The following is a 14,617-nucleotide window of genomic DNA, read 5'->3' on the forward strand; positions in this document are numbered from 1 at the left end:
ATATTATATTGCAAGTATTTTTTAAACTGAAAGAAGAAAACACTGAAGAGAAAATAATCAATACAGAGAAACTATAAAGTATGAGAACCTGAACAAAAACAGAGGTAGTGAAAATAGTGAGAAAGGTTATGAATGTATGGAACATTTTAGAGAAAACATTGATAAATCTCTTAAAGGATTGAATATAGTGTGGTGCCAAGCAAATGAAGGGGTCACCTCCAAGGGCACTAGATTCGTGGTATTTCCAATAGCAGAAAGCAGATTTATTTTTTAAATGGCTCATTGTCATTTAGCATATCATACCTCCATTCAGCAAACTTTTATGGAAGGCCAACTGTGCCAAGACACTCTACTCACCATTGTGGATATCACTACAGAAATATGACTAATTTCTACCCTCAAGGAACTTACTGCCCTGAAAAGAAGTAAGGTAGATTTTCAAACTTACCAATATATAAAGGGGAATTTTCAGATTTGGCAAAATCTTCTATATAGGAAATACCCAAAGGCATGATGGGAGTTTCGCCCATTCCACGTACAATATTTCCTACCAGGACATACACCCACATTAATGATTTAACTTCCTTTGTACACTCTGCATTAAAAAAAAAAAGACATGATATTAGTGTTTTGATAATAAAGTGTCAATAATAGTAATTCCATGTTTTCTATAGGCATTTCACAGTTATGTGACCATGGCACCTGGTCAGTGATTTATATTACTACTCCAGCAATGACTTCTTGGGGCATTCCTAGTTCATTTTCTGACAGAGGACTTGGGTGTGGACAAGTGTAAGTCATATGCTGAGCCAGTCCCTACTAAGTTGGGAGAGATGAATATACACACCTCCTCCCAACTCAGTGTTCAGTAACACCTCATTAGTAGTTTCATAGCAGTGTTACACCACAGAAATTGGCAAACACTAAAATCAAGGTTTTTATTCTCTGAAGAGATTCAGTTCCTCAGAAACTCCTGGACCTATTCAGCTGCCACAAGTGCTTTCCCCTTCCTATTCGACTTTGGGGAGACAAAAACACAATATTTTTCTCTAGAATTGATACTATATAAGATTTAAACAAGAGTCTCTCTAAAGTGTGAATTCTCTACAACTCTATTATTTTATAGAAACTAAAAATCTTTAACTGGGTAATCATCATAGGTTCTCTACAGAGCATGTTGTATGTTGTAACCACCAAATAACTTTCAGTACAGAAATCCACCCCAATCCTTGGAGGTGCAGCTGCTTAGTAGAATAACAAAGACGCAACCAAAGGGAATAGAAAGTGAGGATCATAGGGAGATCTCTGAAGAATTCTATCAATCTCTTTGCCATTTATGTTCTAAGCCAAAATAGTTGGTAAGCTGTGAGGAAGCTCTGTGGAGTCCCGTTTTCAGAAAAGTGAAGAACAATGTACTCTCACACTTTATAAACTGGCCAGGTGAGACCTGTGGGGTCCTGACAATGGCTGGGTCCAGGAATTTTTTTGTGAGGGCTATCTCTCCATCATTTCAAGTCAGAAAATAATAGTCTCTATTTCTGGGTATTCAGATTTTTTGTGTGATGTGCAAAGTGATTTGTGTCTAGAGAACACAGGCTAACTCTAGGCCTATTCTAGGGCAAAATCGAAAGCATCAATGCACTTTCCGGGAGATGTGTCAGAATGGGAAGGTTTTCCTGTATCAACAATGAAGCATCTGGGTCAGTCTTTGGCAATAGCTAGCTCAGGAAGAGAACACAGGCCACTGTTAATGTCACTGTTTTCCTTTGTTTCCCCCATGGGGGTTCTTTGGCTTCTTCTGAGACAGATATTTTTCAACTTTTTGAAACAATTTTGGTTTCCTGATTCAATGGTGATCGTTAAATTCCCACCCTTGTGGATTACCGCAACTTCCACCAACATGAATCCAGAAGAAAAATGTCCCCATAAAAAGAGGAAAAGTTCTGGATTGAGTCATTAGAGTCATCTCCAGACCAATTATAACCAGAAGATTATACGGGTCCCTTAGCAGAAGGGACAGAAGGGGCAGAAGCCAGTATGTTGGTGCCTAGGGCTACGGGAAGCTGAAAGAAGCACTACTATTGTGTAGAATTTTCAAGCACCAACTCAAGCAGAGAAAAGAAGGGAGCAGAAAGACAAGTTCCTAAGGCAATAGAAAGGGAATAGAGTAATTCAGAACTGTAGCCTATTTGCCTGTTTTCCCTGCTATAAAAGATCAGTGATAGAACACAAATCTCTTGAACTTTTTTCTATCATAGGTTCCTATTTACCTAATCATATACATCAAATCATCAGCATAAATCCATCCTTCTAAAACATTTTCCTCTGTGGGATAAACTGAACAGCGGTCCTTGAATAGATGTAGATGTCTTAGACTCTCTCCTTTTTTTTTTTTTTTTTTTTTTTTTTTTTTTTTTTGAGACAGAGTCTCACTCTGTTGCCCAGTTTAGAGTGCAGCAATCTCGGCTCACTGCAACCTCCGCTTCCTGGTTTCAAGTGATTCTCCTGCCTCAGCCTCCTGAGTAGCTGGGATTACAGGCACCCGCCACCACACCTGGCTAATTTTTGTATCTTTAGTAGAGATAGGGTTTCACCATGTTGGCCAAGCTGGTCTCAAACTCCTGACTTCTGGTGATCCGCCTGCCTTGGTCTCCCAAAGTGCTGATATTAGAGGCATGGGCCATGTAATAACCATGTTAATAAATAAACAAGGAATTCTTAATAAATACATTCAAATATAAGAAAAATTACATTATTCATTATTAGCTATCTTATTCCCCATTGTGACCACTTTGGAAGTTCCTGGAGAGAGGACATATCTTTGTTTATTTACCTAACTCAACTCAACCCAATAACTCATTTAGAGCTTTAAAGCAGAAAGTGTTCAGTTGTAAGTTCACAGGACAGAAATCAACACAATGAAGTAGACAACCTGATGGATCTTGTGTTGATCTTAAAATCTGGGTTCCATTTTCCATACACAAGAAACTGCCTGAGGACAAGTTGCCTGAAACTGAAACTGTAGATTCATATTCATATCTGTATAAACACAGGGAAATCATGTTTATGTTAAGGAGGTAAAGAGAACAATGTGGGCAATGTACAGATTATTACCTTCTGTTTCCTGTACACCACAACATTCAAATCCAGTAAAAATATCTTTTCATCTTTGCCACCCAAGTTATCGTAAGTTAATATCATCAAAAAACTTGTCACTTACCGTAAGTGTAAAATTTTTTTATACTTAGCTTTCAATGATTTGCCTGTGGATGATTTACCTTTAGATTATCAAATATCAACCTTCTTTGATTTTTAGGTTATCATTTCCTGGAAGTAATTATTATGGGAAAAGGAACACACACTTGAAAAAAATGAGAAATTTAACAATGCATAATTAAGAAGATAAAAGCTTTGAAGGGAATAATGCAACAAAACAAGTCTTCAGTTTTGCATTTTCTAAAGTTTGCTCAGAAGAAGCAAAACTTCCACTTTCTGAGACAGCCTACAATAATTCTTCCATGTATTTCATAAAACCCTAAGACAAATGAAATATTTGCCCATCATAATGAAAGGCATTAGAGAATCTTAATCACCACGACACATAATGATTTTTTCTCTTCTCATAAGAACAAATGGAATAATAAACTGTGACCATTTAATTTATGCTAATTACCACAAGACCCATATGCTTTTCCTCAGTAAGTAAATTATGTGCTGCAAGAATGGGGGGAGAAAAAGTATGTTCAGTAAAGTCTGTTAGAAATTATGCTTGATTGCTTTCTGTGTTTCTCTTAGATAAGCTAACCAGAAGAAAGCTTCCCCTTCTGAGTTTCACAAAAGCTAGTGTTATGCCACTGATAGTCTTAATTTCTGTGCTATAGGATATAATAAAAAGGCTCAAAACACCTTCCTCTTGGAACAATTGCTCAGTGATGCCCAAAGAGTTTGGCTGTGAACTACAGACAAAGGATCTGTCTCCATACTCGTAATCCCATGAGACATGACAACTTCAGGGAAATAACACCTTTGGCAGGTGGGAAAAAGAAATGTAAGTAGTAGCTGAATATTACTTGACATTATTTTGGATAGGATAAGAAATAAAAGAAAAAGAAAGGCTCTTTGCTTAGGAACTCTGATCCCTTCAAAAATACTTTAAAAGAGAAAATACGTTTTGTTAATTTACCCACTAAAAATCTAATAACTCAAAGTCCATTCATTCCCAAAGCACCAGAAAATGACGGTAAACAGATTTTCAAACAGAATAGGAAAAGGCATAATTCCATAAGGATAGAAAGAATGGAGAATTTGACAGTAAAAGCGAGCTCAACAAGATTTTGAAAATGGAAAAGCAGGTGACTGAGTGGTCACTGAAACAGAAGATATGAGAGGTGCGTAAGTGCCTGCAAGGAAGCAATGCCACAAAGCCCGGGAACGTTCAGGCAAGATACTTATAAATTCAAAAGTAAGTATGGTCCAAAACACAGAATAGTGCAAACATTTTGGTTTAAAGTGTGTTTAAGACACATTCAACTCCCAGAGACATCCCCTGCCACTCCAGCTGAAAATGTCCATTGACTCCAGAGTCTGGAAAGGCACACTGAGCATAGAAAGGCAATACAAAAAAAATTGGAAGTATTAGATTTTTTTAAAAATCTACATATTAAACAGTGAGATTCCCACTTGCATTTGGCTGGTAGCTAAGCTTCTACTTCCAAAGGAATAGAATCCCTGCCTAGGAAAACAGGTTATGTGCAATTCTGAGACGTCTATAAAACAGCCAGTTCCTATGCAATGAGTCAAGAAAGAAGTCCTCCATTAACCAAGTCCTACACATGTATACAGAACTTCTAATTAGCTTCTTGTTATTGTTATTCCTCCCTTTGAAGTGTAAACAGATAACAAAGGACCACCAGTTATATGAGAGAAGCCTATAACAATAAAGACAGCTACAAACAAATTTTTTAAAAAGTACACTTGGAGGAACCAGAGACCAAAAAGAAAGATGAACAGAATTTAGATGGAAAGAGATAATGTATTCTTGAAAGAATAATAAGATGTTCCTTAAAAAAAAGTCATTCAAAGAACAAGAGCCCTTGAAAATTAAAAATGTGGTAGCATAAGCTAGAAAGCCATTCAAAGGCATGGAAGATAAAGTTAAATCCCCCAGAAAGTAACAAGGAGAAAAGAGAACAAAAAATTAAGGATAAAAGATCAGAAAAACATAAGGTTAACATGGGATGTCCAATATTCAAGTAATAGAAGGTCTGGAAAGAGAAAACAGCTGTATGAGAGAAGGCATAGGGGCAATATAAGCAAAGAAATAATAAAAGTAACTTTTCCAAATGTCCACGTTGAAGGCTCCTGGCACAATGAAGGAGACAGATTTATACCAAGATTTATACAATTAGTATAAACATTGGACTTGGAGCTTAAAAGAAAATTTCAATAGTTTTCACTGAAAGAAAACTGACCACAGAGATTAGAATGGTATAGGATTCTGAATAATAACACTTAATACAAATGTTAGATAGAGCCAGAAAACATTAAGAAAACATCTTCAAAATCCCTGGGGAAAATATTTTCAATCTAGAACTTTATCCCAGACAAAGTAACAGTCAATGTGGGAGTAAAATAGAAATATTTTCAGATGTACGAAGTCTTACATTTTATATTCCCTTATATACTTTCTTGGAAAGCTGTCAGATTATTTTCTTCACAAAAACAAGTGAAGAGTGAAGAAGAAGGCAGGAGACATACCATTCAGAAAATGAATAACTGAATGTATGAAACAGGTAAAAAGCAAATTCTCAAGGGTAATAATGAGGGAAAATTCCAAGAAAACAGCAATGTAGCAGGCCTAGAGAATTCCAAGTTCAGATTGCAGATTGAGAATTGAAAGTGATGTATGAGGAATCTCCAAGGCAAAAATCATGCACTGTGATATGGATCAGAATATTGAGAGGACACTTGCCCTGCCAGTGGAGAATTTGGTAATGAATTAGTGAACAATACAAATAATTAGGTAATTATTAAAATCTAGGAAAAATGAAAAGTTATATAAGAAAAGAAAAATAAGCTCATAGTTCAGTGGTAAAAATTTACATAATTATATAAACATAGGTAGTAAAAATGATTGTATGGTAGGAATTCAATACATATTGCTAACACTAGTGCATAGGCATACCTCAGAGACATTGCACGTTTGGTTCCACACTGCCACAATAAAGTGAATATCACAATAAAGTCACATGAATTTTTAAATTTTCTAATGCATATAAAAGTTATGTTTGCACTATATTGTAGCCTACTAAGTGTGCAATAGCATTATGTCTAAAACACAATGTACACACATTAATTTAAAAGGCTTTATTGCTAAAAGATGCTAACAATCATCTGAGCCTTCAGAAAGTCATAACCTTTTTGCTGGTAGAGGCTTTAGCCTCCATGGTGATATCTGCTGGCTGATCAGTGTAGTGGCTGCTGAAGGTTGTGAGCGATGTGGCAATTTCTTAAAATAAGACAATGATAAAATTTCCTGTGTCAAGTGACTCTTCCTTTCACAACAGCTTTTTCTGTAGCACACAACACTGTTTGATAGCATTTTACCCACAGTAGAACTTCTTCCAAAACTGGAGTCAATCCTTACAAGCCCTATTGCTGCTTTATCACCTAACTTTGTGTCATGTTCTAAATCATTAGCTGTCCTTTCAACAGTGTTCACAGTATCTTCATCAGTAGCAGATTCCATCACAGAAAACCACATTATTTGCTTGTCCATAAACAGAAAATCTTCATTTATTCAAGTTTTATCATGAGATTGCAGCAATTAAGTCACATCTTCAGGTTCCATCTTAAATTCTAGTTCTCTTGCTCTTTCCAGCACATCTGCAGTGACTTCCTCCACTAAAGTCTGTGACTTCCTCCACTAAAGTCTTGAACCCCTCAGGGTGATCCAAGAGGATTTGAGTCAACTTTTCAAAACTCCTGTTAATGTTGAGGTTTTGCCCTCCTCCCATGCTCCTAGTGGAATATAGAATAATGAATTCTTTCGAGGAAGGTTTCAATTTATGTTATTTAGATCCATCAGAGGAATCACTATTTATGGCAGCAATATTCTTACAAAGTGTGTGTTTTAAATAGTAAGACTTGAAGGTCAAAATTACTCCTGATTTATGGGCTGCAGAATGGATGTTGTTTTAGCAGGCATGAAAATAACATTCATCTCCATGTACATCTCCATCAGAGCTCTTGGGTAACTAGCTGTATTGTCAATTAGCAGTAATATTTTGAAAAGACTTCTCCTCCCTAGCTCTGAAAGTCCTAGATGGCATCTTCTTTCAAAAGAAGGTTGTTGCCACTTTGGGAGGCCGAGGCAAGTGGATCACCTGAGGTCAGGAGTTTGATACAAGCCTGACCAACATGGTGCAATCCTGTCTTTACTAAAAATACAAAAATTACCTGGATGTAGTGGCAGGCACCTGTAATCCCAGCTACTTTGGAGCCTGACGTAGCAGAATCGCTTGAAACCAGGAGGCAAAGGTTGCAGTGAGCTAAGATCATGCCACTGCACTCCAGCAAAAAATATGAAGGCTGTTTCATCCACATTGAAAATCTTATTTAGTGTAGCCACCCTCAACAATTATCCTAGCTAGATCTTCTGGATAACTTGCTGTAGCTTTGCTTCACCTTCTACTTTTATGTTATGAAGACAGCTTCTTTCCTTAAACCTCATGAACCTAACTCTGTTGACTTAAAATTTTCTTCTGCAACTTCCTAATCTCTCTTAACTTTTATAGAATAGAAGAGAGAGTCTTGCTCTTCTGGCTTAAGGGAATGTTGTCTTCTATTCAGACTACTCAAACTTTTTCCAACTCAGCAATAAGACTGTTTCACCTACTAATCGTTTGTGTCTTTCTTGAAATAGCACTTTTAATTTTCTTCAAAAGACTTTTTCTTTGTATTCACAGCTTGGCTAACTGTTTGGTGCAAGTGGCTTTGCTTTTGGGCCTATCTTGGATTTCAACTTGCCCTCCTCCTGAGCTTAATCATTTCTAGCTTTTGATTTAAAGTGACACATGTATAACTCTTTCTTTCACTTGAAAACCTGGAGACCAAGAGAGAACTATTATAACAATTGGCCTAATTTCAATATTTTTGTACTAAAGGAATAAGGGGGCCCAAGGAGAGGGCGAGAAGTGGGGCAATGGCCGGTCAGTGGAGCAGCCAGAATGCATGCAACATTTATTGATTATGCTCACCATCTTAAGACCACCACGGTGGCTCATGCCTGTAGTCTCAATATTTTGAGAGTCTGAGGCAGGAGGATTGCTTGAACCCAGGAGTTTGAGACGATCCAGGGCAACATGGCAAAACCCTGTCTTTACAAAAAAAAAAAAAAAAAAAAAAAAACATTATCCAGGCATGATGGCAAGTGCCTGTAGTTTCAGTCACTTGGGAGACTGAGGTGAGAGGATCCTCTGAGCCTGTGGATGTCGAAGCTACAATGAGTGAGATCACACCACTGCACTCCAACTTGGGTGACACCCTATCTCTAAATATATATATACAAATAAATAAATCATCATCTGAAATGGGCATAAGTTAGTGGCATGCCAAAACAATTGCATTAGTAATATCAATGATCACTAACCACAGATCACCATGACAGATACAATAATAATGCCAAAGCTTAAAATATTGCAAGAATTATTAAATGTAACCCAGACACAAAGTGAGCATATGCTGTTGGAAAATGATTCTAATTGAATGAGTCTAACATTCAACAGAGGGTTGCCATAAAACTTCAATTTGTGAAAAATGCAATATCTGCAAAGTGCAATAAAGTGAGATGCAATAAAGCAGGGTACACCAGGACTCAAAACTAATAGAATAGCATTTACTTAGAAATACAGAGGCAAGGCAGGGCACTGTGGCTCATGCCTGTAATCCCAGCACTTTGGGAGGCCAAAGTGGGTGGATTGCTTGAACCCAGGAATTCTAGACCAGTCTGGCCAACTTGGGGAAACCTCATCTTTACTAAAAATACAAAAATTAACTGGGCTTGGTGACACGCACCTATAATCCCAGCTACTCAGGAGGCTGAGGCAGGAGAATCACTTGAACCTGGGAAGTGGGTTGCAGTGAGCCGAGATCATACCATTGCACTCCAGCCTGGGTGAAAAAGCAAGACTCCTTCTCAATATAAATAAACAAATAATAAAAACAGGAAAAAAAAAAAAGAAATTTGAGGCAAATAGAAGAAAAAGCTAAAAGTTATACGTGCTTGCCTCTGGAAAGCGGTAATAAGCAGCAAGGGAGAACTTTTTATTAATATAAGCCTTTTTGCATAATTTCTATTTTTATGACTTTTGTACATAGTTACTTTGGCAAAAATTAAAAGAAAAATCAACCTTCTGACTGGTCTGTCCCTTGGTGACCTACAATTAAACAGAATCTCATTATAATTAGAAGCATTTACATGGTCCTGAGAAGGGAATAATCCCGTTTTAGCTGATCCTGAGAATCTTTTCACCAGACTCAACTCCATGAGAAAAATGTCTCAAATGTCCATTGCGTAAATTGACAAAACTGACTACATAAGTGGAAGTGAGGCAGCAAGGGCACAAAACAGACAGAGGAAACAGAATGTGCATTTTCCCCTTCTCATTACAATGCTCTGTGCTATTGGAAAACATCTTTCCTAGAGAGGAAAGTGCAAGCTTCAATTCCTGCAAGTGAAATTTGACCACCCAAAAGGATCAGACTGGAATACTTACCGATTCATGAGGAAATGAGGTAGTGATTTTAAGAAACAGCCTAAGCCCATAACCACACATCCAGTGCCAATCATTATAGGTCTATGCAGTTTGGTTCCAAAATAACTCACAAATATAATCAACAAAAGATTTCCTAGAAAAATATTGAGAATAATCATTTTTAAAAATATGAACAAGGTCTTAATTAACAGCCTCACCCAACCATTTACATTCTAGCATTTACTGCATAATAACTATCTTAAATAATGGGATTTGTGCTAGGATTGCATTTAATAATAAATGAATAAAACACAATCCCTGCCCTCAAGAAGGGTTTTATTTTTACAATGTAGACAGATACAGAAACAAATCTCTGTGGAACACCAACATTTATAGAGAAGAAAAAAACAGAAGCCAGTGAAAGGAACCAAAGAATGGCTCTGGGAAATGTGAAAGGCTCTATTTGTGACTGTCTAGACTTGGAAATGAGGTACCAGAGGTGTCAGCCTGCATGTGACCTCTGGCCTTTCTCTCAATGCCTGCTCCGTAGAACACTCTCGTGTTTTCCTATGTCCAGAAAGAGAAGCAACAGTCAAATTTAGATAACTTCATGTTTTGTAACTCCTTATTTAAAAATACCTTCATTTTGGTTAACATGATCAAGACGGGGATCTATTTTTTTTTCTACTTCTTTCCCTAGATCAGACAATGCAGTTAAGTAAAAATTAGTAGACCCCAAATTCTACTGGGTCTTAAGTGAGTCTGGATTTGAGGAATAAAAATGGCAATGAAAAATGTATCCTCTTGTCTTAAGATGAAGCATTAGAATAAAGAAACTAATGGGGGAAGGCTCATCTGATGGACAGATCCTCGAAGAGTGTGGAGTAAAGAGTTGAAAAAACCAAATATAGGAGAAAGGTTTTCGCCAACCATACAATTTTTAATTCAGTAAATAATATCTTCCTTGCTCTCGCTATATATAAGGAAGACCTCTGCAATGACTCAAGATTATAAAAAGTTCAAAAATGTTTTTCCTCAAGGAGTTAATGGTTTTCTCAGTGGTGTATACTTTTAAAACTTTTCTTTCCATCTATATTTTTCTCTAGTCTGCCTTGTATGTAGAAGATATGTCCATTTGTACATTATTTTATATGGAGAGTGCCCCACCTCTGTAACTATATTAGCCACACTGACCTCTCTAGGTTTCTAACATCTCATCACTAAAGCCATCCGTGTTGAAGGTAGTGTCTACAGAGGCCATTGTTTGAAATCCATATCTATTTTTTGAAAGAAGAAAGGAAGAACTTTCCTTCTTCACGTAACAGTGAGTTTATCTTTTAAACTGCCTTGCTCTGTCAGGAAATAATTATTATGAGAAAGCATGGGAAAAGAGAAGTAAGTTTTTGTCAAAGGTATGGAGAATGCTGCCTGTGAAACTGACTGAGGAAACGTAAGCTAAGTGGTATGTCTATTGGCATTTGTAAATTACCTCTCTTTTGTCCCTCAACACTATTTCTGATCTTCATCACTCTTCTCAAGCTACCTATCACCACCCACTAGTGGTAGAAATTGTTAATATTTTCTGCTTTATCAAGAAATTTGGGGCAATCAAACATGAAGGCATCTGAGTTTTCCACCTGATGGCCTTACCACCTTCCTTCAGTTTCAGAGGTTTTGGTGTCCCTCTGATCACCCAACACTAAACACACCACCAGGGTACTGCCATTTTCTTCAGCAACTTATTCTAGTAATTAAAATCTCTCATATATATTTTAAGCCTCTCTCTCTCAACTGAACTTTAGCCTAATTTCTCTAGTTTCCCTCCAAACTTTCCAAAATGTTCATCCATATTCATAGATTCCACTTTTTCCCATCCCTAATCCCCTAAAGTTGTTCCTACCTCTACTGCTTTCTAGTTTCTAAATTTGCTAAAACAAAAAGTGCCCTGGCAAAGATCATCAGTTATCTCCATATTGTGAAACCCAGGGGATAGTTCTTCATCCTTATCTAACTGGATATTTCTGATGCTTTTCACACTGCTGATACATGTGCTTTTGTTTTTGTTTTCAAATTTCTACTCCTTTGTCTTTCACAATACTATTTGCTCCTGGTTCCCCCTCTAGCTTCTCTGACCATTCCTTCTCTTGACATTGCTGTAGACTCCTTTTCTTCCATTTGTGCCTTAAATGCTTGGGCAGCTCAGGATCTATTCTTTGTCCACTGTAATTGTCACCCTATGTCCTCTCCCTGAATAACGTCATAAACTTTTTCTCTAGTTTTAGCAAATGCCTACTTACTTGCTAATCAATAGCTCCAGCCCAGATAGTTCCCCAGTGCTTCAGTCTCCTATAACTGCAATGTGAACATATGACTTTGTCACCAATTGTCATCAATAGAAGTTAAAGACATGTTCAGATGACAATATGGCTGTTGCAAATAATTCAAAATATTGACACAATAATTACTTTTAAATTAGTAAATACTTTTAATTTAATGAGTTGATTAAAAGTACAAATATTACTATATAAAAATTTGTTTTAATATCTTGATAATTCTACTTCAATATAATTGGTTTCTTTTGCACCCATGTAGTTCTTTTTTATGCAATTGAAATTGTTATTCCAGGGTCACATGGTGTTAGATTGCTAAAAGGGTCCTTGACACAGAAAAGTTAACAACCTCTTTCAATCCTCAGAGACACTTCCTCATCTAGAGAATTAGAAAATAAATACCATAGCAGGCACACAAAGCTCTTCATAACCCATTGCCCACCCTTGCTCATTTCTCCAGGCTCATATCTTAATACTTTCCAACTTTATCTTGGCTAGCCAATGTTATCAGGCTGAATGTTGCTCCTCACTGTGGGTAACACCCTCCATGGGCATCGTGGGAGGAGAACTGTCCAGACCCCAGGCACAATTAGTGCCTGAAGAATATCTTAGTCTATAGTGCTATTACTCAGCTATTTCCTTTATATAATCTTTTATATATAATCATATATTAATTTATAGAATTAGTGCCTGAAGTATAACTTACTGCTTACATATTTCTAGCTTATATAATCATACTTAATAGTTATATCTAGCATACTTAGTTCTGTATAATCTTTCTATATAATCATATAGGTATTGTAGTCAGAGCTGACACATTTAGTACCGATTTATAGAATCCATCTATATAACCATATAGTAGTTCGTAGTAGGAAGAATGCCTAGAGAAGTCACAGAACAGAAGCAGTACATGGGAAAACAGCCAGACCAGGACAAGAACCAAAGACCCAGGCGGTGGCATCCCTGCCTGAAAGGGCATATGCTGTATGGCAGGCTTGGAGCAACAGCCTCTACTCCTGATAAAGGAGTTGTAGTACCTTGCATCCAGTTCCTGTGGAAAGTAGACCTCAGGCCTGAGATCCTGGAAATAACTGAGGGAGAAGAACCCCTCTGGTGTGACCAGTCATGGTGGCTATACACCCTTGTCAGTCTTTTCTCACTTCTGTGCTAGCTCAAATCATCCTCCCATAAATATCTTAAGAGAAGAGCACAAGTCTGTCAGCTCCCACTGCATTGGTTTACAAGTATCCTTCTATTAGAAATCCTTTGAAGTCTCCAGTCCCCAGATAAGAAGTGTTGCGCATGACACCTGTTGTACAGAGCCTACCTCCTTGCCTTGGTGACTTAATGGGGGTGGATCCCTTTTCTGTACACAACCCCCTACTACTGCACACGGCATGGCCCCCTACCGCACATAGCCCACCTCTTTGCCCAAGTGACATAATGGGGTGGCCCCCTCACTTGTGACTCACATGATTATGTATGCCCTATTGCTAAGCCTATAGATGATGACCTCACTCATGACCCTGCCCCCTGCTTGTATCTAATAAATACAGATGCTCCTGGGCATTTGGGGCCCTCGCTGATCTCCACTCACAGGTGGCATGGCCCCCCGAGTCCAGATGCTCTTCACCAGTTCTTCAGTGTCCTGTCTCTTTACTTCTCGGATCCTGCACCTCAGCACAGCATAAAGGACACCCCACAACCCTGTGGGGCCCTACAGTCTTACACTCACATAGGCTATTACACTGCACCATTCTTAGGGTGCTTCTTCTTCTATTGGAATTTTATTCACACTTACTTAACCTCATTTCTTCTCCTAGAAAACTTTTAGTTATCCTTCAAGAGTCTGCCTTTCCTAAATGAGTCTGAGTTCCTTTTGTTCCTGTAAGACATTATACATATCTATGCCTCCAAACTTACTTCATTCAATTAATGTTATTATCATTTGCATCTCTACCTTCTATTAGATCATGAGCTCAGTCTATTCATGGGCTATACATGAAGTTAGTTCTAACTGTCTCACTGGGATCAGCACACAGGTGATACAGGGTAAGATGTAAGGAAGTTGAACACTGGTAGACAAGATCAAGAATCATCTGTTTCAGTTTTGCTTCTCCTCAATCCTGATTTTTTTTGAATATGGGTTAAGTATATTAAAGACAATTATCACCTTGAAGAAAGTGGAAGCTGTTATAAAACTAGAAGGGAGTGACACTCGTATTTCTATATAACTTTTTCATGGGGAACTCTTTCTTTCCTTCATTCTCACTCTCTGTGTTCACATATTCCCAATCATCCACAAAAACCAGAGTCTACAAGTAGACTTTATTTTTCCCTAGAGGCTGCTTCTGAAATAAATTCAGAGAGATATGAAAGCAACTTTTTCTTCTCTGTACTTGGAAAAAGAATTGTCAACCTCCCAAACCAAATAGCAGAAAAATATTTGCATTTTCATTTGTAAGACAATTTCTTCAGTCTCCAACAATATCTTGTACACCTTCTAGGTGTTCTATCTGTATCTTCTAAATA

At 37.5% G+C, this 14,617-nt stretch overlaps 1 protein-coding gene across 4 annotated transcripts in view; it reads right to left on the minus strand.

Moving 5' to 3' along the window:
- Positions 1-14,617, minus strand: part of SLCO1A2 (solute carrier organic anion transporter family member 1A2) — a 91,536-nt gene that overhangs the window by 29,661 nt on the left and 47,258 nt on the right. For all 4 annotated transcript variants that reach the window (XM_017522948.1, XM_037736480.1, XM_037736479.1 and 1 more), the window contains exons 4-6: positions 9,777-9,909; positions 2,933-3,039; positions 449-595 (exon numbers count right to left, since the gene is read on the minus strand). In XM_017522948.1, the coding sequence (XP_017378437.1) occupies positions 449-595; positions 2,933-3,039; positions 9,777-9,909 (387 nt within the window). The remainder of the gene's footprint in view (positions 1-448; positions 596-2,932; positions 3,040-9,776; positions 9,910-14,617) is intronic.

Source organism: Cebus imitator, unplaced genomic scaffold, assembly GCF_001604975.1.
Source record: "Cebus imitator isolate Cc_AM_T3 unplaced genomic scaffold, Cebus_imitator-1.0 Scaffold25, whole genome shotgun sequence".
Lineage (NCBI taxonomy): Eukaryota > Metazoa > Chordata > Mammalia > Primates > Cebidae > Cebus > Cebus imitator.